Source organism: Typopeltis vanoorti, chromosome 4 (assembly GCF_054136105.1).
Source record: "Typopeltis vanoorti isolate ZY-2024b chromosome 4, IOZ_Tvanoo_1.0, whole genome shotgun sequence".
Classification (NCBI taxonomy): domain Eukaryota; kingdom Metazoa; phylum Arthropoda; class Arachnida; order Uropygi; family Thelyphonidae; genus Typopeltis; species Typopeltis vanoorti.
The window spans coordinates 50,670,010-50,695,613 of NC_143552.1; the positions used below are offsets into that span (position 1 = coordinate 50,670,010).

At 33.6% G+C, this 25,604-nt stretch overlaps 1 protein-coding gene across 2 annotated transcripts in view; it reads right to left on the reverse strand.

Annotated features, from left to right (window-relative positions):
• Positions 1-25,604, reverse strand: part of mbc (dedicator of cytokinesis protein myoblast city) — a 643,249-nt gene that overhangs the window by 347,244 nt on the left and 270,401 nt on the right. For both annotated transcript variants that reach the window (XM_090391142.1, XM_090391141.1), the window contains exons 16-17: positions 16,757-16,829; positions 4,681-4,784 (exon numbers count right to left, since the gene is read on the reverse strand). In XM_090391142.1, coding sequence (XP_090247268.1) covers positions 4,681-4,784; positions 16,757-16,829 — 177 coding nt within the window. The remainder of the gene's footprint in view (positions 1-4,680; positions 4,785-16,756; positions 16,830-25,604) is intronic.

Below are 25,604 nucleotides of genomic sequence, written 5' to 3' on the forward strand. Positions count from 1 at the left end.
CCCTCTCTATTTTTCCTTCTAAAATTACTTTACTTAATTCTACGGCTGACACTCTCATTATATGTCCGGCCATTCTCATCTTCCTATTCATGATGTCCCTGACTAGTTGATTCTTCGTGTTCAGCACCTCTACATTTGTTATTTTATCTCTCCATGAGCTTTTGAGGGCTCTTCTATAGCACCACAACTCGAATGCTTGTATTCTTCTCAATGTCCATTTATTCAATATCCAGTTTTCACGTTCATATTTAAGACTGACCACACACATATCATTTACACTGATTTTAATCCTATAAAATCCTTTAAAGTAAAGGATTAAAATCAGGGTAAATCATATGTGTGGTCAGTCTTAAATTATGAATGCTATAAATGAATAAATTATGAAAGAGGAATGATAACTTGTTTATCTTTGCTTGTTAATGTGTTCATCAATAACCAAGTAATCTTATGAGTTACCTTAGCAACGTCAGCAATATTCCGCCTCAGCTTCAATTTTTATCTACTGCTATCCAGAAATCTCCAACTTTATCAATTTCCTACAGTTCCAACTAATGTGGTACACAGCTTGCAATCTTTGTATCCCAAAATGAAAAACTTTACACTTTTCCACATTAAATTGATATCCATTATATTTTGCTCATACTGTCAGCCTATTTAAATCATCCTGCAAGCTCTCTACATCACCTTAATTAACTATTACCCAACTTTAACATCATCAGCAAACAACTAAATATCTCCCTTCAACTTATGTCCTATATCATTTATGTACAAATTAATAGAAATGGTCCAACACAGAGCACTGTGGCTCTGTCACACCAGTCACCTGTCTTCTCCTTGATTCTACTCCTCCATATACTACTTTTTGGTATCTGCCCATCAGCAACCCTTTTATCCATATCACTAGTTTGTTATCCATCCCCATTTGTTGCAGTTTGCATAACAAAGTTCCATGTGATATCCTATCAAACGGCTTTGCAAAATCCAGCAGTATCAGCATGTAGCCATTCCCTTTATCCAACTCAGCTGTCAATGTTAGCAGATTACAAAGGAATGACTGACCTCCACAAAGCTATGCTGTCCTTCACTGAGTATTATATTCTTATCCACCCATTCCTTAATTCTCTTTCTACATTCCTTATATTAACCTTTGGGAAGAATTTGACAGGTGACATATAGCTGTTTGCTGATGGTGATGCAAAAATAGGAAGAGTAATCAGGAATGTGACTGACAACAGTACTTATAGAATGATTTGAATTGGTTGGAATTTAGGGCATGCAAAAATGTATTTCAGTTGAATGTTAGTAAATGTAAAGTTATGTACTTTGGTATCATGAAATGTCCAATGGTATTTAAATTATCATATTTTTGGTCATAAAATGTTAAAAAATATAAGACTTATTGTTAAACTGACCATAGATTTTTAATTTGTACATATGTTCGTACAATATTGCCTACCGGTTTCGCTAGTAACTGACTAGCTTTCTCAAGGCTTACACAGTGCAAAAAAATGATAAATGCAAAAAAGGTTTAAGAATACAAAAAATGATAGAACCTGTAAGGTAGCTAAGGTAACATGTTCGTGTGCTATGTCTATATGAATTGTGACTTTCTACTCAGTATCATGAACACGCGTTACATGCAAATGCGTAATATGATTATTCGCGTACTGTAGATCTGTTGAACTGAGGGAATTAATTAGATTTTTCTAAGTATCTTTCAGTATGGCCCCTTGATTTCTGTTTAGGTTGCTGCCTGTATGTAGCACTACTGCTGCTTCTTTAAATAATCGATGTCTGTAATCTTCGTCTACTCAGGGCACAGAGCTGTTATTCCAGTCTATAGTGTGGTTCGAAGTTGAAAAGTGATGTGCTAACCCGGAGGTGATTGTTCAGTTGTGATTTACATTGCCAACATGTTCTGTCTTATTTCCAGGCCTCTCGAAGTTTGTCCAATGTACGAAAGACCGCACGCGCATGGAATATTATACATACCTGGATATTTATAAAATGGAACACTGTCTTTAGGAGATCTTAGAACCTGTGTGATGCTAGTAGTTGGTTTAAATACAACCCTGATGTTATGGGCCTTTAACAATCTCGCAATTTTGGTGGAAATTGAACCCATAAAGGGGATGACTGCTGTTGAAATTTGCTGGGAGACTGTTCTTTCTTGTTGGTTATCTTTGTATAGAAATTTGTTGATGATGTTTAGAGGATAACCATTTTGCGAGATAGTGTTATAGCAATTTGGGACAGTTCTATTTGAACTTCTTCATCGTCGGAGATAAAGTTCCAACTGATATGCAGATATCAGAGGATGGTGTACGGTGGAGTGGAATCAAGTCAAATGAAGGTAACTAGCGAAGTACCCCAGGGTTCTGTACTAGGACCACTACTCTTTAATTTGTACAATCATGATACAGAGCAGAAGATTCAAAAGGGGGATATTCAGTTGTTTGTTGATGATGTAAAACTAGGGAGTGGTGATGTAGATATTTTACAGGATGATTAAAGTAAACTGACAGTGTTGGCAAAAGGATGATGGTTATCAATTTAGTGTTGTTAAATGTAAGTTAATGCACTTTGGGATGAAAGAATTACATGCTTTGTATCATGTTGTTTACTAGGTTTATTTTATTTTTATTTTATTATTTTTTTTTATGTTGAGCCCATACACGAGAGGTTGGTTGATCAATCTATTGTACATTAGTACCGATAAACACCTATATCTTAACAGGAAATAATTAGCTTGTTAGCTAGCTAACAAATTAACAGGTTAACTAGTTTACAGGAAACTGATAAGGCTAGGGATCTGGGGGTGATGATGGATAGATATTTGAAATTCAGAGGATCTTGCAAGAGTCGGCTAAACAACTCAGAGGATTACTTGTCATTGAAGAACACAATGACAAGTAAAGATAGGGAGGTTATTATCCCTATTTATAAGGCTATGATTCAGCCACATGTTGACTACTGTGCACAGATTTGGTCACTTGAGTTTCTTGGGGGATCAGGAGATTGTGGAGAGGATTCAGAGATGAGTAACTAAGCTGGCGACTGGTTTATGAAATGTTTCCTATGAGGATAGATTGAAAGTGTGTGGAATGCAGAGTTTAGCTAACAGGCAGAGGAGAGGGGATATGATCAAAACTTATAACTTATTAAAAGAATTCAATAAGACTGACAAAAGAAATATTTCAATACATGCACAGTAGCAGGAAAACAAAGAGTCACACTCGGAAGTTGTCTAAGAGTGTGGTTAGTAATGGTGTGCAGATTGAGTTCTTTAGTTGGAGAGTAGTGAATAAGCGGCATAGATTGCCAGAGGTGGTTGTGAATGCCCCAACAGTAAATAAGTTTAAGGAGATGTATGATTGGTATTGTGTTAATGGATAGTGTGGATCTCTCACAATGAATCTTCTGACTCCATGGAGTACCCATATAAATAATAATAATATGAACTGAGCAATTACTCATAATTTTAATCAATGAAGTTTAGTCTAATATATTTTATAATAAACAACATTAAATGACTCAATGTTCTTTATTGAAATTTCAGCATATTTGTATGTTAGTCTTTGTTTGTTTTACTCACTCTCTCACTCACACATTCATGTCAATTTGCTTTCAGATATATCTTCTTTTAGGATCAAGACTGAAAGCATTCGGAGACTTCTTTTAACCTGGAAGAAAATATACCTATCTCAAACTGATCTAAGCTGTTCTGAGGATTTTAAACAATGGTAGTTGTAGATGCAATTTTTTTCCCTTTTGTGATTGTACTATTTCACACGACAGAAGAAATCTATAAGAAAAAAAACAAAACAAAAAAAAACTGTGCTCTGATTTCTTCATCATTTTCTCTTTATTACTAAAATTACTGCTGTAATCACTCTTATTCAACATACAGAATTTGTTTCAGCAGAAAACAGTTCACATCAAAATTCCCTTTGCAGTTTTCCTATAAAAAAGTATTTGCACTAGCCCTTTGGAAAGTTCAACACAAGATTTATTTCAATTGTGAAGATCATTAGTAAATCCTCCTCCTCCTCATTTTCCTGATATGTATCCTTCAGGGGTGTTCAGGCTATTATGCTACTACATGATTAAGTTCACATTATTATCAATCTGCTACGAGTTTTCCTTCAAATTAGTCTATTACTGGTCAGCACTCCAATATTGTGATATCTAACATTTTGTACTTCTAAGGTGCTTCTGACTGAATCAATCCACCTAGATCTTGGTCTAGGTCTCTTTACTGTCATCTTGGCATCAAATACCTGCTTCGATAACCTTTCCTCACTCATTCTGTTAAAGTGGCCATACCACCTTAGATTAGCTCTGCTCACACATTCTTGAATGCTAACAATGCCAAGTCCTCTATAATATCTTGATTTTGATTTTTAATATAATTCTACCCTTCTCCTCTAATTTTTCTTGGAACTCTCATATCTATTGTCTCTAGATTGATAAAACAATCAATTGTTTTATTTCTACCCAACTCTCAGATTCATAACTTAAAACTGGTTAATAAGCTACAAATATATATGATGGTATAACACGATCAGATTAATAAATCCTATAAATATTATTTACTGAAATAAAGAGCTAAAAGGCTATAAATATTAATTATAAAGTATTTGCTACTTCTATAGTAATGAGAATTTATGAGAATCTTACCTTATATACTAGAAGTTCATGTACCACATCATTCAAAGTTGTACCATTGTCTTGCATTAATTTCACAAAAGACATTGCAAAAGGTTTCTCAGCTTTATCTTTGGCTATCAAAAAAATTAACACTGGTTTCAATTACTTTAAAATTTAATATGAAATGTATAAATTCATTTAATCAGGATATGAAGATTTAAACTGTTACAATCTGGCATTACTACCTATCAATCAGTATATGTAAAGAAATGTTCCTCAATACTTTAAAACATTTTATGAAAAACATATATGAGGGTGGTCTGAAAAGTTCTCAGCCTCGATCATTGATGGGAAAACTATCGGCAAGATCCCCCCCCCCCCCCCCTAAGTTGGTACATCTGTCAAAAGAAATCCATTTGAAGTTCCTAAATGTTTATGGGTACTCTTCTCCTTCATTTTCGACAATTAAAAAATGGGCTGCCAAGTTTAAACGTGGCCGTACCAGCCTTGAAGATGATCCACGTGAAGGAAGTCCAAAAAGTGTAACAGCAGAAATCATTGATCAAGTGCACAATATGCTATTGGATGACTGGCGAGTCAAAGTACGTGAAATTGCTGAGACTATAGGCATTTCAAAAGAACATGCAGGATATATTTTGCATGAAGAATTTCAAATGAAAAAGCTTTCCACAGATCAAAATCACACTCACATGAATCTCTGAACAGTGCTTGGAGTGTTTTAACAAGAATAAAACTGATTTTGTGGATCAATTTATTACTATGGATAAGACTTGGATTCACCATTACACACCAGAATCCAAACAGCAGTCAAAACAGTGGACAGAAGCCAGTTGTTCATCGCTAAAGAAGGCAGTCTAAATTAAGGGGATAAAAACCCTTATTATTTTACAGCCAGTATGCGAAACTCTAAGATCGAAAACTACGATCTAAGAGTTTCATGCCGAAGAACTATCGGCGAATCCAAGCATAAGTGAATACCTGGTAGTACAGCACCAAGGCAACTCGAAGCAAAGGTGGAGCAAGCTCCCTCACTATCCTTGATATTTTCTCATAATGTAAAAACACACAGCTCCTAGGAGATGTAATACTGCTTTACATTATGAGGAGAGGTCACTACCCAGACTGGTTTCAACCTTTTTGAGGTCTCATCAGTGAGTAGCTAGCCCTGGATGATATCAAAGTTTAAGTGAAAAGAACTTACATACCTTCACTATACGAATGCCAGAAAGGTGTGCCCATATATTATATTATATTATAGCTAAGATGAAAAGCCAAATGGCTATTTTTTTAATTTTTTTAAAAACCGTTTCCCCACTGGTTGGTCACTATGAGTCCTGACAGACCACCTCCGTTTACATTTCCTCTTCAGTGTTGAGACTCCAGGGCTCTGCACGTTCATCCTCTTTCTTTTCCTCTTCTACATAAATGACTTCTCACTAATCTCAAATCCTATCCCAAGCTTTGATGATGATAATACACACCATCTCTCTTTTTTATGTGACAAAAACCTTGTAACGGACAATCATTCAAAGCTTCAAGATCTTCCACAACCAATGTCTTAAACTCTTATTTTCTTGGTATTCATTAGTAGAGCAAAGATTACTGTGGGAAATTAATGATAACATAAATGCAGTTCTGTTTTATTTCTCATAAGAAATATCTCGCATCACTTTACTTCTCCTTAGTTGGGATAATACCCATACCTCCAGTTCTCCCTTCTAGGGCTGACTTATTCCTCTAGATCAGTGGTTCTTAACCGGTATTCCCTGGAACACTTGTGTTCTGCCAGTGAAAGATGTCACATGACATAGTTCTGAGTGTAATTGGCTACTCTGATCCTAACAGCTGAAGACTGCTATGCACATTGACTTCTAAACCAATGGAATATTGTTCAAAGGTCATGTATTTATAGGAGGGGAGGGGAAGAGCATCTCTTTTACAGTCATTCAGTGATGTGTTTTTGGTTTGTGTGTTGTGTAACATCATAATAGCACACAGTCCATTTTTAATGTGCATTTGGATTGTGTGTTGTCTAACATTGTAATATCGCACAGTCCATTTTTAATGAGTATTTGGTTTGTGGGTTGTCTAACATCGTAGTAGCACACAATGAATAAATTTATTATTAAACAAAAAATAATTCTGAGGCAAATATTAAAGATGGGGTAAGTACAAATGGAAGTAGTAGTAATGACGTTGCTGTAAATACATCTCATACAGAAGATAGCATTACTTGTAGTAAAAATAAGAAAAATTAATAGACAATATTTGGACAAAAATTTAAGTTGCAGGTTTACATGGGCCAATGAGGAAGAATGTCCTATTCCTCAGTGTCTTGTATGCGGGGAAAAACTATCCAATAGCACAATGGTTCCTGCTAAGTTGACACGGCACTTTACTATGAAGCATGCCAATCTTGCTTCAAAAACTAAAGATTATTTCAAGAGATTATTGAACATGCAAGTTAAACAAGTAAAATATTTTGAAAAGACTGTTAAAATTTCTAAGGCACAACTTGCATCATATAAGGTAGCTAAATTAATTGCTGTAAAATTAAAACCACATACTATAGCAGTCTCTTATTTTACCAGCATGTTGTGAAATAGTAAACATTATGTTTGGCGATGAATCAAAAAAGGAAATTATGAAAATTTCTCATTCAGATGATATTGAGAAAACAGTTGCCAATAAACTTTCCAAACAACATTTTGTTTTACAAACTTTTGTTTTACCGCTAATGTCAGCGGTAAAGTTCATATACTAGGATCTGTTCGTTTCATTAATGAAAATGAAATGAATCAATTTCTATGCTATAGAGAACTTACCGAATGTACAACAGGACAAGATATTTTTGACTCTATTATGTCATATTTAGAAAATTTTAAAATTTCATGGGAGCTGTGTGTAGGAATTTGTACGGATGGTGCTCCATCGATGTTAGGCTCTATTAAAGGATTTGTTACCATTGCAAAGAAAATAAACCCAATTATTATATCTACATGTTTTTTTGCACAGAGAATCCCTAGTTTCAAAAACATTACCAGTGTAAAAATAAGTGACTTTTATATTCTTAAATTTTTATAGTATATGTTATTCGAGATGTATTCATATTATTTCTTATCTTATATTAACTTCTTGTATTAACTTTTTGTCAGTCGTAACTCCGAGTTGTAATCGTTGTCAGTCTTATTTTTAATCCTTTTGTCTACAATTTCATTCCACCCCCCTCTCAAGGTCATAACAATGCTACTTTCGTGTAGTATAGATTTTAGGAATTGCCTCTGGCTGGAGCCAATTCCTTTGTCTAACTAACTGGCTTTCTCTCACACTGATCTTTTTTATTTATTGATTTATTTGTATTAACAACTGTGCCATTAAAGATCACACAAGGAATTGTTTGTCTTTCCTATACATGTAAGAGAAATGCTCAGCAGAACACGGAATAAACTCTAATATTCAATTCTAATTCAAGCAATGTTAGATACTTAAATTTAGTCAGTCGTGACTACTTTTAAATTTAAAGGACACACCACAGGTTCTCTTTTTATGAGAAGTGCACTGGTAAGTCGAATTGCATTGGCAAGTTATTTAACAAACAAAACAATTTATTCATAATAAGACATGGTAATTACAAATTAAAAGAGAAAGCTTTCACACATATCAAATTTATCAGGCTCTTATCAATTCTTAATCAAGTAACAAAGCAATGCACGTATCTGGTTCTCAATTTACTTAAATCAGTACTTCTAGCCTTTAGCTTAAAGACAATGACAAATATTAACGTTCACATATACGTCAGACACGTGGTTAATTTCATACACACTTCAAAACGATTTAACTTAGATCAATATCAGAATTATGCTTAACCGAGCTTCACATTTAATCTTTCCCTCAAACATTAACTATTAACAATGACCTTTTAACATTAACAATTGCTCAGAATTCTTTAGATAACTATTTCACAATAATTAAAAAGTGCGGTTTTCCGACTTTATAACCTTACAATATGCTAGCAACTATATCATCAACAATCCTTACTCTAAGGTTCACAATCCATAACAGTTCTGCATGAATCTTACTTGATACATTTGTCAGCCAGTTCAGCATTCACAATCCTAGAGATCACGAATATAACCTTCTTCTTCTTTCCCATTAGAACTGCAAACAGACATTTTTCCAAGGCAATGACGATACAGCATTCCTGGAGATCGCTCAAGGAATTTCATGACAGGACTTTCTGGAACAGGCCAACACCACTGTTACATATCTCCTATCATCGTTGAAATACTGCTAGTGGGATAACTTTCCCCATCCTTGGAATGTTTGGGTACAGGAACCTTCTTCCAAGCAACCCTGGAACAAGTCAGAAACAGAGAGACCAGAGCAAAGCTAAGCCAAGCAGAGCACCTGCCCCCTTTTTAATCTCCCTTGACAGCCTTGGAACTTCTTTAGATTGAGTTCCCCGGATGTTCTACTAGGGGTACCTCCCCCGCCCCCCTACAAAATCGCTGAGTCATGGTAGGGAAACTCTGTAACTCACTGACCTTCATGACTGGCGATAGCCTCAGGTCTACATTCTAATTCTGTCTGGGCTATCTCTTTGTTTGTACAATCTTGGCAGTCAAATAACTAAGCAATTCATTCTAATATTTTTACAGATTACATATTGGTGGTTAAATAATTTAGCAATTCATTCTGATATTTTACTAGATTACATAAAACACTTATGAAAAATTATTAGTTTAACTACAAGTATTTTGCATTGACTTTTTTTTTCAAGTCAATGTAAATTCGATACATAAGAATTTTATACAAAATTCTTTCTATACAAGATTTTACACTGGCAATATTAAAACCTGTACTAGACCAAGTTGTAAATATGGTAAATTACATCAAGTCAAGACCTTTAAAAGCATGCCTTTTTAAAAAACTTTGCATATCTATGAAAGCCAAGTATGAATCATTGTTTTTGCACACTGAAATAAGATGGTTATCCAGGGGTAAAGTGCTATTCCAAATTTTAGAATTTAAGAATGAATTATTGGCCTTTTTTTCAAAATGAAGGTACAGATGCTTTTGTAAAATGTCTTCAAAATGATATTTGGTATGCTAAAATGGCATATTTAACCGATATTTTTAATTACTTAAATAAAACATTTTGTAAAATGCCTTCAAAATGATATTTGGTATGCTAAAATGGCATATTTAACCAATATTTTTAATTACAGTGGTATCGTGCTAATCCGAACCCTCCAGTAATCCGAACTGCGGTTTGAAAGAAAAAAAGTTTTATTACTTATTATTATTATTTTGTGTACTGCATATTATTTTTATTTAATAATTATTATTTTAACTATTATTATTTATTTTATTATTATTACAGTACAGTATCTTTTTTAATACTGCCGATTGTATGGTTATACTGGAGGACTATTTTGATGTATTGTGTGTTCATGTTTGCTTTTTTATACTGTACAGTACATACTGTATTGTTGGCATGAATCACAAATATACACAAAAAGAGGAAATTCAAAACGTGCATAATTTGGCTAAAAATATAAATCTAGATGTTGAAATTTCACAAAAAGATGTTACGGAATGGATTACAGGTAGAACTGAAAGTGAATTCGAAATCAAATCAGATGCTGAATTATAAACATGACGCTACAGAATGAATTAGAAGATGATGATGATGATAAAGAACTTGAAGAAAAAAAAGTAAAACAAGAAGAGGCAGTTGACAGTTTTAATATGTGTATAGAATGGGCTAAGCAGAATGATATGCCATTCCACAAAATTTTATTGCTAATGCATCTCTGAGAAGAAGCATTTGAAAAAAGTTTAGCGTCCAAGAAGCAAAAGAAAATCAGTGACTTTTTTACAAAGAAATAAAAAACTTTTTTTATGTTATTTTGTGAAACTTTTTTTGTGTCGTGTACAAGAAAGTGCAAGAAAGTGCTATTTTTTATGCAAATTAAGTTACGTACTGAACTATGCAATTTTATTAAATCAGAATCCTCAACAATACAGGTACATACAAACTAAATTTTTTACTAAAATAAACTTCTGTATTGCATTATTTTCAAGTTTTACATTACAGTACAGCAGCTTTTTTTCTATCAGTTATTTATTTAAAGAATTAAATTGATGTACCATTAGAATCTGATTATTTTTGTCTTAAACGCTAGTTATTGTTGTCTCTTGGGGAGAAATTCGGTAATCTGAAAGATCACGGTTTTAATTAGTTTGGATTAGCGAGATACAGCTGTACTTAAATAGAGTTAATACGAGTATCCAAGGGAAAAATGAAAATATCTTGACATTCACTGACAAACTGCCAGCTTTTCAGAAAAAAGTATCTCTTTGGAAAAACCACATATCAGAAAAATATGTTTCCTTCGCTCTGTAATAAAAATGTCGAAGGAATTATTTCCATTATAACAGAACAGTTCACAAACATGGAAGAAAAGATTTCAAGTTACTTTCCTTCCTTAAATACGCACAATTATGACTGGATATGAAATCCATTTGGCACAGTTAATACATCTAGTTGGGAATTTTCGTTACAAGAAGAAGAACAATTAGTTATCTTGTCAATGGATCGTGCTCTAAAAATGAAATCCTCTGAAATAACTCTTGAGGAAGTTTAGATTTTTTTTCCAAATCAAATATCCAGCTCTCTCAACAAGGACACTGAAAATTTTGTTACAGTTTTCAACATCATATTTGTGTGAGCTTGGTTTCTCAATATTAAGCAATATAAAAACTAAAAAGCGTAAAAGACATTAATATAGACAAAGAGATGAGGGTAGCTATATCACATATTAGACCTGATATTGCTGAAATTTGCAAAAGCCGACAAGCTCAAGTATCTCATTAAAATAAGTTCCATTTTTATAAAAGGCAAACCCATGCATATTTTTATTGTTAGTTTTATGACCCTAATGCTTTTGGTGTTCCCCAAATTTTTCTTCTAATCAAAAATGTTCCGTGACTTTGAAAAGGTTAAGAACCACTGCTCTAGCTTTTCCTAGTACAAATATATCTAAGCCACAAACTACATTATTTCCTGAAAAATAACATTTATGAGAGACCAATGTATAAACCTATCTACCAGAAAAACAGTGTACAGTTATGATGAAGTCAGTTATTCTCAGGTAGACAAAGGATGGTTATTGCACTATTTCAAAATCTTATTTGTATATGGTTGGATATACAAGTGAAAGTAAGAATAAACAGTTAACTCTCACTATAGTAAAAACTATGCTATGTATTTCCATGAAAATCAGTACTGTTACTATGAGTCCTGGCCTTCAGCAGTTTGTTGTGCTAAATGAATTTGCTATGGTGAAGGTTTTGCTATAGTAAGAGGTTGACTATCGCTTCTTAATTATAATATACTATCTAACAAAGGAAAAAATTCCAGAACCAACTGTAATACAAAATAAAAACTTAGTAGGTGAAGCATGGCTTGAATCTTTGCTCAGTGAAACTAACATTTGATAATGTTAGTTTTCAAAGAGTAACACAATTAGTGACCAGTCATTCTTTTAATATTTTCAAATTTTACACACACACACACATTAAAACAACTAAAGAAAAGCCTACATATTTATTTTTATCCATTCTGTAGATGTGTCACAGGTTTTTACCATTATAGCATTATTTTCATATATATGTATATATATATTATATATATATGAAAAAATGAAAGCATGTCACGTTATGAAAGTGATGTCGTGAGAGATGAACCTTTCACGGAGAATGATGTCAAGTGTAATAACTGATAACTTGGGGATGAGAGCTTATTGTCATTCTACTGGAGACTTCCAAACACTACAACTTATTTATTTTTGTTGTTGTCTGAGAGCCAGTGTATTATTATCAAATTAAATTTCTCCTCTCCCCAGTATCCAACATGTGTGTTATTCCTACTTGAAAAAATGTTGAAGTTCTTTTTCTGGACCCTGTGTAGGTTGGAGATCAGCTATCTAAAGCCATAGTTTTTGATGAGATTGGGTTGATTGATAAGCTTTTGCAGACTTCCTTGAATTTACATTCATACCAGGTTTTTGGTCTTATATAAGAACTGGGTGCTTTTCCAATCAATTCTGTGGCATGTTCGAAGAAACTAGCTGGATTTTTATTGATGACTTGAACTGGTGATTACCAACAACATGCTTGAGCACATATATGCATGTAAATTCATGTAAAAAAAAGCTTCTTCATTATGATATTGTTGATGGCTATATTTTTAAAGGGGTTTGTTATGCACAAGTAAGTAACAGGGGATTTGAAACAGGAACTGATTATAATCTAATTTTGAGAAGAATAAAAAAAAAATATATTATACATAATAAAAGCTTTATAAAGAATGAAAGTTGAACAACTGGAGGGAGAAAAAATAAAGGGAATCGAAGATGACATTAACATTGTCGGAGATTTGGGATTACTGGAGTAATTACTTCAAAAAATTATTAAATGAGATAAGCAGGCAGAATAGCAGTAGAAATATTCACGAGGAATGCAGTCCTTAATTAATTTCAGTGTATTTTGATAACACAATGAACTTCACATTACTAGTTTTCTATCAACATTTTTCTTCCAAATTAATCTGTTTTGGTCTTTTCCAACTTTCTAGAATCAAACAACACTGGCTTCGCTAATATTGCTTGTCCCATTCTGTTTAAGTGACTAGACTAGACTAACTTAAATTAGCTTTAGTTACACATTCTTGAATGCTAACGATAACAGGTTTTCGTCCAATACCATCATGTTTGATATGATTATGTCATTAATGCTAAATGACATATTTCACTCCCTAATATTTCAGAAGACTCTTATACCTGTGGGTATACACAAATGGAGCTCAGGCTAATTTCTGCCTTATTTAGATAAATTTATTCATCTGGCTTCCTCGCCAGCTTTGCTTTATTATATTTGCTTATAATATAATAAGCAAAATCAGAAGCATTAAATAAAACAGCAGGAAAAGTTGGTCTTGAAATAAATGACTACAACAAAGGTTCTTAAATTGAACAGCAAATGCTACAAAGAAATCAAAATCAATCGACATGCAGTAGAAAAAGTTAAGAATTTTATATACTTTGGAGTAAATGTAGATACTGAAGGTGAAACTGAACAGGAATATAAGGTAAAGATTGACAAAAGGAAATACTGCTTTCAGAAAATTATAGTCCTGATGGTGCCCTCTAGTGGGCTATGTAGGTGTTCTTGGCCATTGGGCTGAAGGTCTGCTGATGTAAGCCTCCCAAATTTGGGGTTCACCATTCTCCCCACCCTTGGCCAATTTCTTTATGGAGACCTTTGAAGAAAAAGCCTTAGTCTCTGCCCCCACAAAAACCAACCATATGGCTTCGCTACGTTGATGATGTGTTCGCTATTTGGCCACATGGCTCTGAAACACTCCTCTCCTTCTTAACACACTTAAACAACCAACACCCTAGAATCAAGTTCACCCTGGAAAAAGAGGAAAACAATAACCTTCCCTTCCTAGACACACTAGTCCCCTGTCTACCTGATGGAACCTTGGTTTTCTCAGTATATAGAAAACCCACCCATATAGGCAGATATATTCACCAACAATTTCCCCCCCCCTTCACAACAATGTGAAAACACTATACAACAGGGCTTAACTAATCTGTTCTAACGACATGGCCCTAAACACTGAACTAAATCACATCCTCAACACTTTCTTCTCAGCCAATGGCTACCCCCCCCCCAAAAAAAATATTAAAACCTGCAAACCACATCCCCCCCCCCCCACACACAACAAGGATTACTCTAAATCCATCACCATTCCCTACATCCAAGGCACCTCGGAAAAAATCACCAAAATCTTAAAAAAACATGACCTGACCTCATGTTACAGGCCTTACAGAAAATTGGCATCACTTATCCACTCCACCAAAGACCAACCACTTCCCCTAGACCTACCTGGTGTATACCAGGTCCCTTGCAGTTGTAAACTGTCTTACTTTGGCCAAACAGGCAGGACAGCGAATATCAGAATTTACGAATTTATGAATATCAGAATATCAGAATACGGTAGAAGAATAATACACCGTAGCAAATACAAATTCAAAAGAGTATTTATGGAATCAGCCTCAGCCCTAAGAAACTCTCCAAACCTCAACAAATTTGGTTGTATGCGAATGCCCCAAATTTGGGAGGCTTACATCAGCAGACCTTCAGCCCAACAGCCAAGAACACCTACTTAGCCCACTAGAGGGCACCATCAGGACTTTTAGGAGAACAATAGCTTCATCTCTTCATTCTCAGTTACTGTGTTGTAGTGTCTACGTGCGCGTTCCTTTTTTTGTAAGTTCCTTTTGAAAATGGCAACATGACATTGCCGAAATATCAGAAATATTTATTAAAGTGTAATTTAATTTATATTCGTATGTACGTTGTTCAATTCCTTAAGTGATTTAGTAACGCATAACCAACGTATAAGCCTGTCTAGGAGAATTTTACCACAACATATAACAAATGATGATTTATATAAACTGACTAAGCGAAACAGTATATCACAGTGAAATTAAAAAATGCAGATTGAGCACATACTGAGAATGAACAGAAAAGAAATTCCCAAAGTAGCTTTGACATGGATTCCAGAAGGAAAAAGGGGGAAGCCTAAAGTAATGTGGCAGAGTATGACAGAAAAAGAAAGAATAGCTGGTCAGGAGAGCTGGAGAGAAACTGAACTAGCTGTGTAGGACAGAGGTGGCCAAGATCCACTGGAAGAAGAGGATCTTGGCCTCGTGACATCAGACACAAAGAAGATAAGTAAGTTGTATCAATCAAATATCCATTCTAACACTAGGTGACAAATTACTTTCTATTTCAAAACCTTTTATACACTCTTGTATCTTGAATCAATCTGAAGGTGTCACTCTCAGCAAAAATCAAAGTAATAAATTATTGAAATAAAGAGTCTAAAAGGTTTTATTCTGACATGGTAATTTATAGATTATAAGGATACTATTAATCAACTGATTTTATAGCCAGATAAGAGAGAAAGTTAAAAAGTTTTGAAATTTACCAGGAGATTATGAGAACATAATAACCTTCAGCAGAGTTGGCTTGGATTGCAATACTTAAATGGACTCTACTCCCCAGAAGTCCATTCATAAACTCTCCAGTAAATTTCAAAATGTTTATAACCTCAATGGATAAATAATATCTTTATAATCTATAATTAACACGTTCGCTGCCACACTCCTCGGACATAATTTGTTACCGCATGCCAAGCACTTTCACTTCTTCAAGGTCAGTACAAGTAATCTCGTTGCTGGCGGTAATCGACATACGAGTATATTCGTAGTTGGCTTGTGAGGCTCATATACCAACTACGAGTATACTCATAGCTGGCAGCGAACATGTTAATAAAAATTATTCCTTATTTTGCGTTCTTTTCATGTGAATTTATGCACATTGTTTTGTAGGAATTTGATGGTAGTAATGACTAGAAAAGTCCCAAATCTCTAATGACTCAAGAATTTTTCTACTTCTTCCCTACTGGTATTCACTGGAATCGTAAGCATGTGTAAGGCTTATGTTCAATTACCCATTTTGAAATCTGTTCACATCACTCTACCTGAAAATTGTCCTCACTGAAGAAATTTATCTTTGCTGAATATTATAACTAGTCACCCCCCCCTCTCTTAGTGCCTGCAGAAATCAGTTTATTTTAATAAGCTGAAGTATTTCATCTATTTTTTGCCTTCTTAGTCTCAGCAATGCTAATAATGTCAACATGACACTTTAATTCTTCTAGATCCACCAATTATTTTCCATTCATGCTATTCAGGTTGATGATGAATAATGTTAACTTCTACAAGAGATCAGTCTATGTGTGCATATATATATATATATTAAAAATGTTCAAACATGTGCATACACCTCCTGGCGATAAAAAAAAAAAAAAAAAAAAAGTGAACATTATTATAACAGAAATGTCTTTACAGATTTAGCAATGAAACTTAACAATTGTTTGAGTATGGATTTAACAAGCATTAAAGAAGTTCTGCATGAACTTTCTGAGAGTAAAACAAAAACATACCTTCATTTGAGGACCTATGCTTAAACATAAATTTAAGATGAGCATTGTAAAATTCTTCAATGGGAATGGCAATCTATGGAGAAAACATTTTATTAATACAAACCACTTAGATATATTCAATAATATGTATTAAGTGGATGGGGAGGGAGACGTTAGATATTGTTTATTTTAGAATAAGTGCTAAGGAAATTAAGATCACAGCTGCTATTTATACACACATCCACGTTGACTACTAATATTCTCAGGTTTGTTATTCAATTTCTAGAATGAAAAAACCTACATACCTCTTTCTGAGACCAGATAATAGCAAGCACGTTATAGGAGAAACTAACATTATCATCAGGATATATCTACATTTTGAGAATCACAAATTCATTCTAATATTCTTGTCTTCTTTAATAACTTATGTAACTTTATTCTATCCAGATCTTTGGAATAGAAACTTTCAAGAATAAGAAACAAGGACACAAAAAAGGCAATACATACAAATATATACTTACACACACACACACCAACAGATAGACATGAACAGACATATGCATGTCAGAAATTTATGCAGGAAAATTAAAGCAAATAATTTAAAATTTCCTTCAAAGTAATCCTCCTGATTGTATGTACAAATTCAACCACTGTTCACTGCATCTCTGACAAACCTTTAAAATGGTCTGTTGCTCCTGCACAGTATTTTACTGAATACCGGCCAAATTATTTCCTTTTCAGGATACTATTCAGGCTGAGAAATAGGAAGGAGTAGTAAACGGATGGAGAACCATAGAGATGTTGTGCTTAGCTAAGAATTATTCCAAAATCTTTATATAGAAACTGATTTGATTTTTACATATGAGAATATGTAAAAATCAAATCAAATAAAAATTCTCTTCTCTCTCTCTCTCTCATTCACACAAATTATAGCAGTTACACTCTGATGGTAGAAATTGTTTCCCAGCCAATATATTCTTAATTAACACACTAAACTGCATTCTGTCAATCCTGCAAAAGTCTTGCATTTGATAATTTTGTGGATGAGAAACATTTTAAATATTTTAAGTCCAGTATACATTCCACAAGGAGACTTTGCTAGCTAATTTTGTTGAGTTTAAACCTCTACTAGTTTCATATACATTATATTAGGAGAGTGTGATAAAATGGCTATTATTGACTTCATGACCCAAACTGGCACAACCACAACGGGATGAACAATTTAAGGATCTTTTTGATTGATCTGGATGCCAATAAATGCCTCACATCTAGATATCTTCTGGTTCAAGGAATTTACAGACCCCCCCCAAGATGCACAAGCAAAAAATACTACTTGGGTCCATAGGGGACACTGGATATTCACCTAGCTTAAGTTTTTCTAAATATTTTGAAACTAATAGTCACACTTATTTTTTGTCTATCTTCATCTTTTAATTTGGAGAACACACTTTTTTATAATGTGAATAATGCCTATATTTTGTAAGATGGTGAAGAGATGAAGAATGGAGATTACATCCTGGGTGTATGAATTCAAAAGTAAACACCTAAAGCAAATCTGTCCTCAGATGTTTTTCAGATCAGGATATCAAGTAAAGGTAACTTGTCTTCATTTTCCAATTCTAAGCAGAATCTGATTTTTGGGTGGAAAGAGCTGGGTGAAATTGAAAAGAAAATAAATTATTTAGGTTAGTAATGTCATGTTTCCAGACAATAAAAATGTTGTCAACATATCTCTGCCAAACAGCAGGCTTAGGGCTGGCTGAAAAAAACTTTTTTTTTTCTTTTTCAAAATTGTCCATAAAAAGATCTGCAGAAGGGAAAGATAAAGAACTTCCCATAGCGAGGCCAAAAAGTTGATTATAGGGATAATCATTCCATTGGAAGTGATCAGACTGAAGATAGTGCTTGAAAAGTCTTGTACCATCTGATGAGAAGATGTCTTCAATGTGGCTCAAAACTTCATTCACTGAAACATTAAACATTTGCCAGAGTGAGACTATATATATACTCTATAATATAAAACGATAAGCTTTTTTTGGTAACGCTTTTCTGTCACATTTTTTGTCAAGTTATTTGAAACATTTTGAAACTCAGGGGTTATCCTGAGTGTCGAGTCTTCAAAATTCAAGGAGAACTGGCCTACCTGTCTGGAACTCGGGGGGTTGGGTGGCGTAGGCAACAGGGGGCCGAATCCCCCTTTCGAGTCATCAGAATTCAAGAACCGGCCTACCGATCCGGAACTCGGGGGGGGGGGGGGTGCCGTAGGCGATGGGGGGGGGGCCGAATTCCCCTTCCGAGTCATCAGAATTCAAGAACCGGCCTACCAGTCTGGAACTTGGGGGGCACCGTAGGCGTCAGAGCTCCCCCTAGTATATATATATATATATATATATATATCAAGCATTGTAATGATGTCTGACAATGAGACAGTGTCGTGACGACTCTTTTCTGTCGTGTTCTAAATCTATCTAGTTTCAAGTCACCTTTATGAATAATACAACTAATTACGAAATGATCACCGATCCAAAAGTAGGGAAATTTATATTTATACTGCGCCACCCTATTCTTAGATTAGTCTATATAAATAGTAGGATCAGTTCTAAATTAAGTTAACAGTCATCTCATTAGGCCGAATCATCTATTATCATTTTTACTTGGGGTTCCCGCAAGATTCGAATATTTATGAACGGTGCAATAATAAGGAATTCAGGCAAACACAATATTTAGATCAACAAAATAAAACATTTAATATATGATATGGTTAACAAATACAAGAACTCTATTTTAAAATGGAACTATACAATTAACTTAATACAACTTCTTAGGTCACTCATGCTAAATCAATGTTCTAACTTCCATTTACAATTCACAGTCTCAAAAACACAAATCTACTTATCTCAGGTTAACATAACAACTTCACAATTAATCAGTCTTCACAAATCTATCAGCTCAATGTTTATATTCACAGCAGGCAATAAACTACGTAAGCAATATTCCAAGCAAATATATTCCGGACCTTGAGCATCGGAAATATATCACAGTTAATGCTAAATTAGACAAACTTATACAACTATTCTTACCAGACAGATTCTTCAATACATCAATTTATTGAGAGAGCACTTATGAACAAACTTAATTAACGTTAGCGGAACACACATAATAAAAATTCTCCACAGTTTAAACTGTACTATTGTTAGTCGCACTTCACTATTCCAAACAACAGTAATTAAGTACTGATATCTTTTCTTGTTCACTTTTCTCCAAGTAATCAATATAACTCTTTCCTAGGGCAACATAGAATTTAATCGTAATCCAGATTAACTGGCATTAATCAGAATTTTCGCATTGACTGTCCAGTTTCCTTTTATCTGATTACGGCATCAACCTTTCTTCATAACAACAGCAGATTTCGCTTATAACATTAAACTTTATGTTTCACTACTTATAGGTTCACTTCCGAACACTTTACTCATAAATTTCTGCCCTGAGGATTTTATAATCTTGGTTCCGCAAAACTCTCTCCTCACTCGCTTAATAATAATTCTTCTCTCCTCTCTATCTTATCTATGACCTTCCTTCCTCTTTACCCTTTTTCTCTATATTCTATATGACCTTCACTCCCCCCTTACGTTCGAACGCCACGTTCTACTCCACTCGTGGTTGTTTACGCGTGCGTTTCCATGACAATAGACTAAGCGTAAACATTTCGCCAATGTAATGTATGCTATATTACTGCTACATGAGTGATTACATAACATTAAATATTTCACAAATAAGAACAATAGAATATTTAAGCTACTTCTTCAACTTATTGATTACGTATACAGTTAAATATAAAATAACACTTTACGTTACACCATATATATTTAGTTACCATAAATTTTACACATATTATTATTTAATATATTAACAGTAGGTTAAGAATAGAATAAATAATTAAATAGTAATTCTTAAATAAGGAATAGTAATTACTTTTTATATAAAACATGATTAATACATAATAAGCAATGTTAAATATGAATGAAAAAAAATAAATTACACAACATAGTTTCATTCACAATTTAACATAGGCTCACCCTTTCTTTGAAAAATTTTTTTATAAGAAAAAAAATTTTTTTTTTTTTACACTAGGTTCCTTCACGAAAAAACTGGATTCCATATTTCCTCTTCGATTCCTCAAGTAGTACCTACTTTGAATGAAACCTGGTTCCTTATCATGTCTAGTGCATTTATTCTCTTTCACATTCTCATTAAATCTGTTATCACCATTATCAATTTCAGAGTGTCTTCTATGTCTGTAGTATGGGATTTTCTCTTCTGAATTAAATTCACGTTTTCCATTACCAGAATTAAGTTTTAACTGTCTCTCTTCTTGGTGGTGTGTTCCATTATATAGATTGGTCATTTTACCAAAATTGACTTCAACCGTTATCTTACTATCAGTGGTAGCTTCTGATTTAGGCTTTGTCACTGCTACTTTTTGTTCATCAGTGACAAGTGGAGTATCAGACAGAGTGTGTACATGAGAGTTATCACCACTATCTCTATTAGATGATTGATTCACAGCTGACTTTTCTTTAATAGATGGTCCAAATTCAAATGGCAATCTAAACTGTTTTGTTTGATGCTTAGTCTTATCACTACTAAGAATTTCATTTCTCCTGGTATATCTCCTTTTGTTCATCAAGGATATTTCTTTCTTAGAAAAGTCACAAGAGAATTGATATTTTGCTAAGAAATTTGTTCCTAGAATAATGTGAGAACTTAGATTGGAAGTAGTGGGGACAACAAGTAAGTCTTGCCACACGTACAGTCCAAATTCTGGTAGGTATATCCTTGCTCGAAGTTTCTCATATGCCACAGAGTTTGAGTCTGAGAGAGAAGTAATCTTTACAGGTTGTCTCAGCTTGGCAGTGCTCTTCCACAGTTTGTTCTTTAAAGTCAGGAAATAATCCTTTCTAATGGTAGAGGCATTGCATCCTGTATCTAATAACATGTTACACTCAGAGCCCAGGATATCTCCTTTAATTCTCATCATTCTTTCATTAGAGGCCTGATAATTCTGAATTCTGTTATTTCTCCTGTGGGTCACATATCCAAATTTTGAGTTCCATCTGTTGTTATAGTAGTTTTCTTTATTATGGTAGCAATTCCTGGCATAATGTCCAACTTTGTTGCAATTATAACATTTAACAGGATTTCCTTGCTTTGTCTCTGTCTTAGACTGAGGAACAACAGACATTTGTTGTCTAACATCATTTAATCCTTGGATTACCTTATCTAGACTAGTTAAAATAGGTTGATTTTGTTTTTTAACTTCATGTTTGATCATCTCATTAATCTCATTTGTAGTGGGATTTTGATTTCCTTGAGATCTTAAGGTAATAGTCGACAATTGCTTTACAACTTCATCAAGACTATCCATGATTGGCTGATTTAATTTTTTTACTTCTTGGTGAATCAAGGTTTTTACTTCTGTCATCAGTTTCTTGTCAAATTCCTCTTTACTTTCAGTCATGTAGTTAACACTACTTATATTTTCTCCTATTTTCTCTGCCTTTCCTTTTTCAACCTTACTTCTCTTCTCTATTTCTGATTGGTTGAAGGAAGTGTCAGTCTTATTCACAACATTCACAAGATTTACATTGGTTGAGGGATAAAGGTCTCCTAATATTTGTTCTCTTTCCTTGACAGTTTTGACACACTCTTCTAAGGTGGAAATTTTCTTCTTATAGGCTGTTTCTCGCAATTCTTGCCTAAGACCTTGTCTAAATTGTTGGAATACTGCCCAATCTAAGTGAGGTTTATCTTCAGCAGTAACATTCAAACTGTTAGCCAATGTTAATAAACGATTGTGGAAATCAGTAACAGTCTCCTTATCCTTTTGAATAATTTTCTGTAACTTCCATAAATTAGGACCTACACTTCTAAGTTTACAAAATTGGGATAACAAAGTTTCCTTAAATTTTGAATACTCAAAAGTTTCCCGAAGTATTGGAGAAGAATATAAGAATGTTTTTGCTTTACCTATTAATTTACTTCTAATCAAAACCAGCAATTGAAAATCAGTCCAACCTGCTATCTCTCTAAGTTTTTCAACATAGGTAAAGAAAAATAGTACATCATCTGATTCTTCACCTGAAAATTGGGGAAAAACCTGTTGCGGGTTTACCGTACGAAAAAATTCACTATCATTCATTTCAGAGCTTGATGTAACAGCCATAGTGATTAATAAATTACTATTTCAAATAATACAATCTTTCTATTTTAATATAAACTTTTATCTTTGCCTGACTCCAGATTATAACCAGTTCACTGTGATTTAATTATTTCACTTTCTAAAATTACAGGGAGTATTTCTATGATTGCTATCATCAAAATTAAGTTCAATTTCTTAACTTACAGTTGTTAAATTTAATTTCTAACGTTTAAATCACATCCTGTCGACTGCGCCATTTGTCGTGACGACTCTTTTCTGTCGTGTTCTAAATCTATCTAGTTTCAAGTCACCTTTATGAATAATACAACTAATTACGAAATGATCACCGATCCAAAAGTAGGGAAATTTATATTTATACTGCGCCACCCTATTCTTAGATTAGTCTATATAAATAGTAGGATCAGTTCTAAATTAAGTTAACAGTCATCTCATTAGGCCGAATCATCTATTATCATTTTTACTTGGGGTTCCCGCAAGATTCGAATATTTATGAACGGTGCAATAATAAGGAATTCAGGCAAACACAATATTTAGATCAACAAAATAAAACATTTAATATATGATATGGTTAACAAATACAAGAACTCTATTTTAAAATGGAACTATACAATTAACTTAATACAACTTCTTAGGTCACTCATGCTAAATCAATGTTCTAACTTCCATTTACAATTCACAGTCTCAAAAACACAAATCTACTTATCTCAGGTTAACATAACAACTTCACAATTAATCAGTCTTCACAAATCTATCAGCTCAATGTTTATATTCACAGCAGGCAATAAACTACGTAAGCAATATTCCAAGCAAATATATTCCGGACCTTGAGCATCGGAAATATATCACAGTTAATGCTAAATTAGACAAACTTATACAACTATTCTTACCAGACAGATTCTTCAATACATCAATTTATTGAGAGAGCACTTATGAACAAACTTAATTAACGTTAGCGGAACACACGTAATAAAAATTCTCCACAGTTTAAACTGTACTATTGTTAGTCGCACTTCACTATTCCAAACAACAGTAATTAAGTACTGATATCTTTTCTTGTTCACTTTTCTCCAAGTAATCAATATAACTCTTTCCTAGGGCAACATAGAATTTAATCGTAATCCAGATTAACTGGCATTAATCAGAATTTTCGCATTGACTGTCCAGTTTCCTTTTATCTGATTACGGCATCAACCTTTCTTCATAACAACAGCAGATTTCGCTTATAACATTAAACTTTATGTTTCACTACTTATAGGTTCACTTCCGAACACTTTACTCATAAATTTCTGCCCTGAGGATTTTATAATCTTGGTTCCGCAAAACTCTCTCCTCACTCGCTTAATAATAATTCTTCTCTCCTCTCTATCTTATCTATGACCTTCCTTCCTCTTTACCCTTTTTCTCTATATTCTATATGACCTTCACTCCCCCCTTACGTTCGAACGCCACGTTCTACTCCACTCGTGGTTGTTTACGCGTGCGTTTCCATGACAATAGACTAAGCGTAAACATTTCGCCAATGTAATGTATGCTATATTACTGCTACATGAGTGATTACATAACATTAAATATTTCACAAATAAGAACAATAGAATATTTAAGCTACTTCTTCAACTTATTGATTACGTATACAGTTAAATATAAAATAACACTTTACGTTACACCATATATATTTAGTTACCATAAATTTTACACATATTATTATTTAATATATTAACAGTAGGTTAAGAATAGAATAAATAATTAAATAGTAATTCTTAAATAAGGAATAGTAATTACTTTTTATATAAAACATGATTAATACATAATAAGCAATGTTAAATATGAATGAAAAAAAATAAATTACACAACATAGTTTCATTCACAATTTAACAACAGAAATATTAGACAGTTCAATCTAATCCCATTACACAGCAAGTTTTCACAATCATTACAGAGACTCTATTTTAATTCCTTGCAATAGTAATCTATTCTTTCAAATCACCAACCTGCTTAAAACTAGCCTTCAAGTCTATTCTCACTATACAAATATTCCTTCATTCTTCTAAGTCACACATTCTACAAACATTCAGGCATCTACAGAATTCCTTGTTCCTATGGTATTCCCTACAGAGGACAGACCTGTAGGAGTTTTCATAAAAGAAAGAACTAGAGAAATTTGAAATAGAGAATAACTTTCTTTCTCATCAGATTCAAGAATCCAGCACTGTTATTTTTTCAAATGGCTCACTTGCAAAACTACGGCCTCATTTTTCAGCTAATCATCTCCAGTGCTAGAAAATGACTTGTGCCACACTTCACTGCCTCATGGTGTTTTTATTGATTATACTACAATGGTTTTTTTGGTTTTTTTAAATTAATTTGTATTTTTTTAACTTGCCATCTTTGTGTGTATTTTACCATGAAGAAGTTCTCTGTGGTCAATGTTTTTAATTTGTATGTTTTTGTATTGTTTTAATGGCTAAATAAACTCAGATTTTTATAATAAGTATTTGTGATCATAAAGTCTACTTTCAACATAAGTCATGCAACCTTCTAATTTATTATTATTACCTGAGACCTCTGATGGAAGCCATAGATCACCCACCAACTGTCATATTTTCTTTTAAACTCATTCACGGTAGATGCACTCACTACTTCCAACAGGCA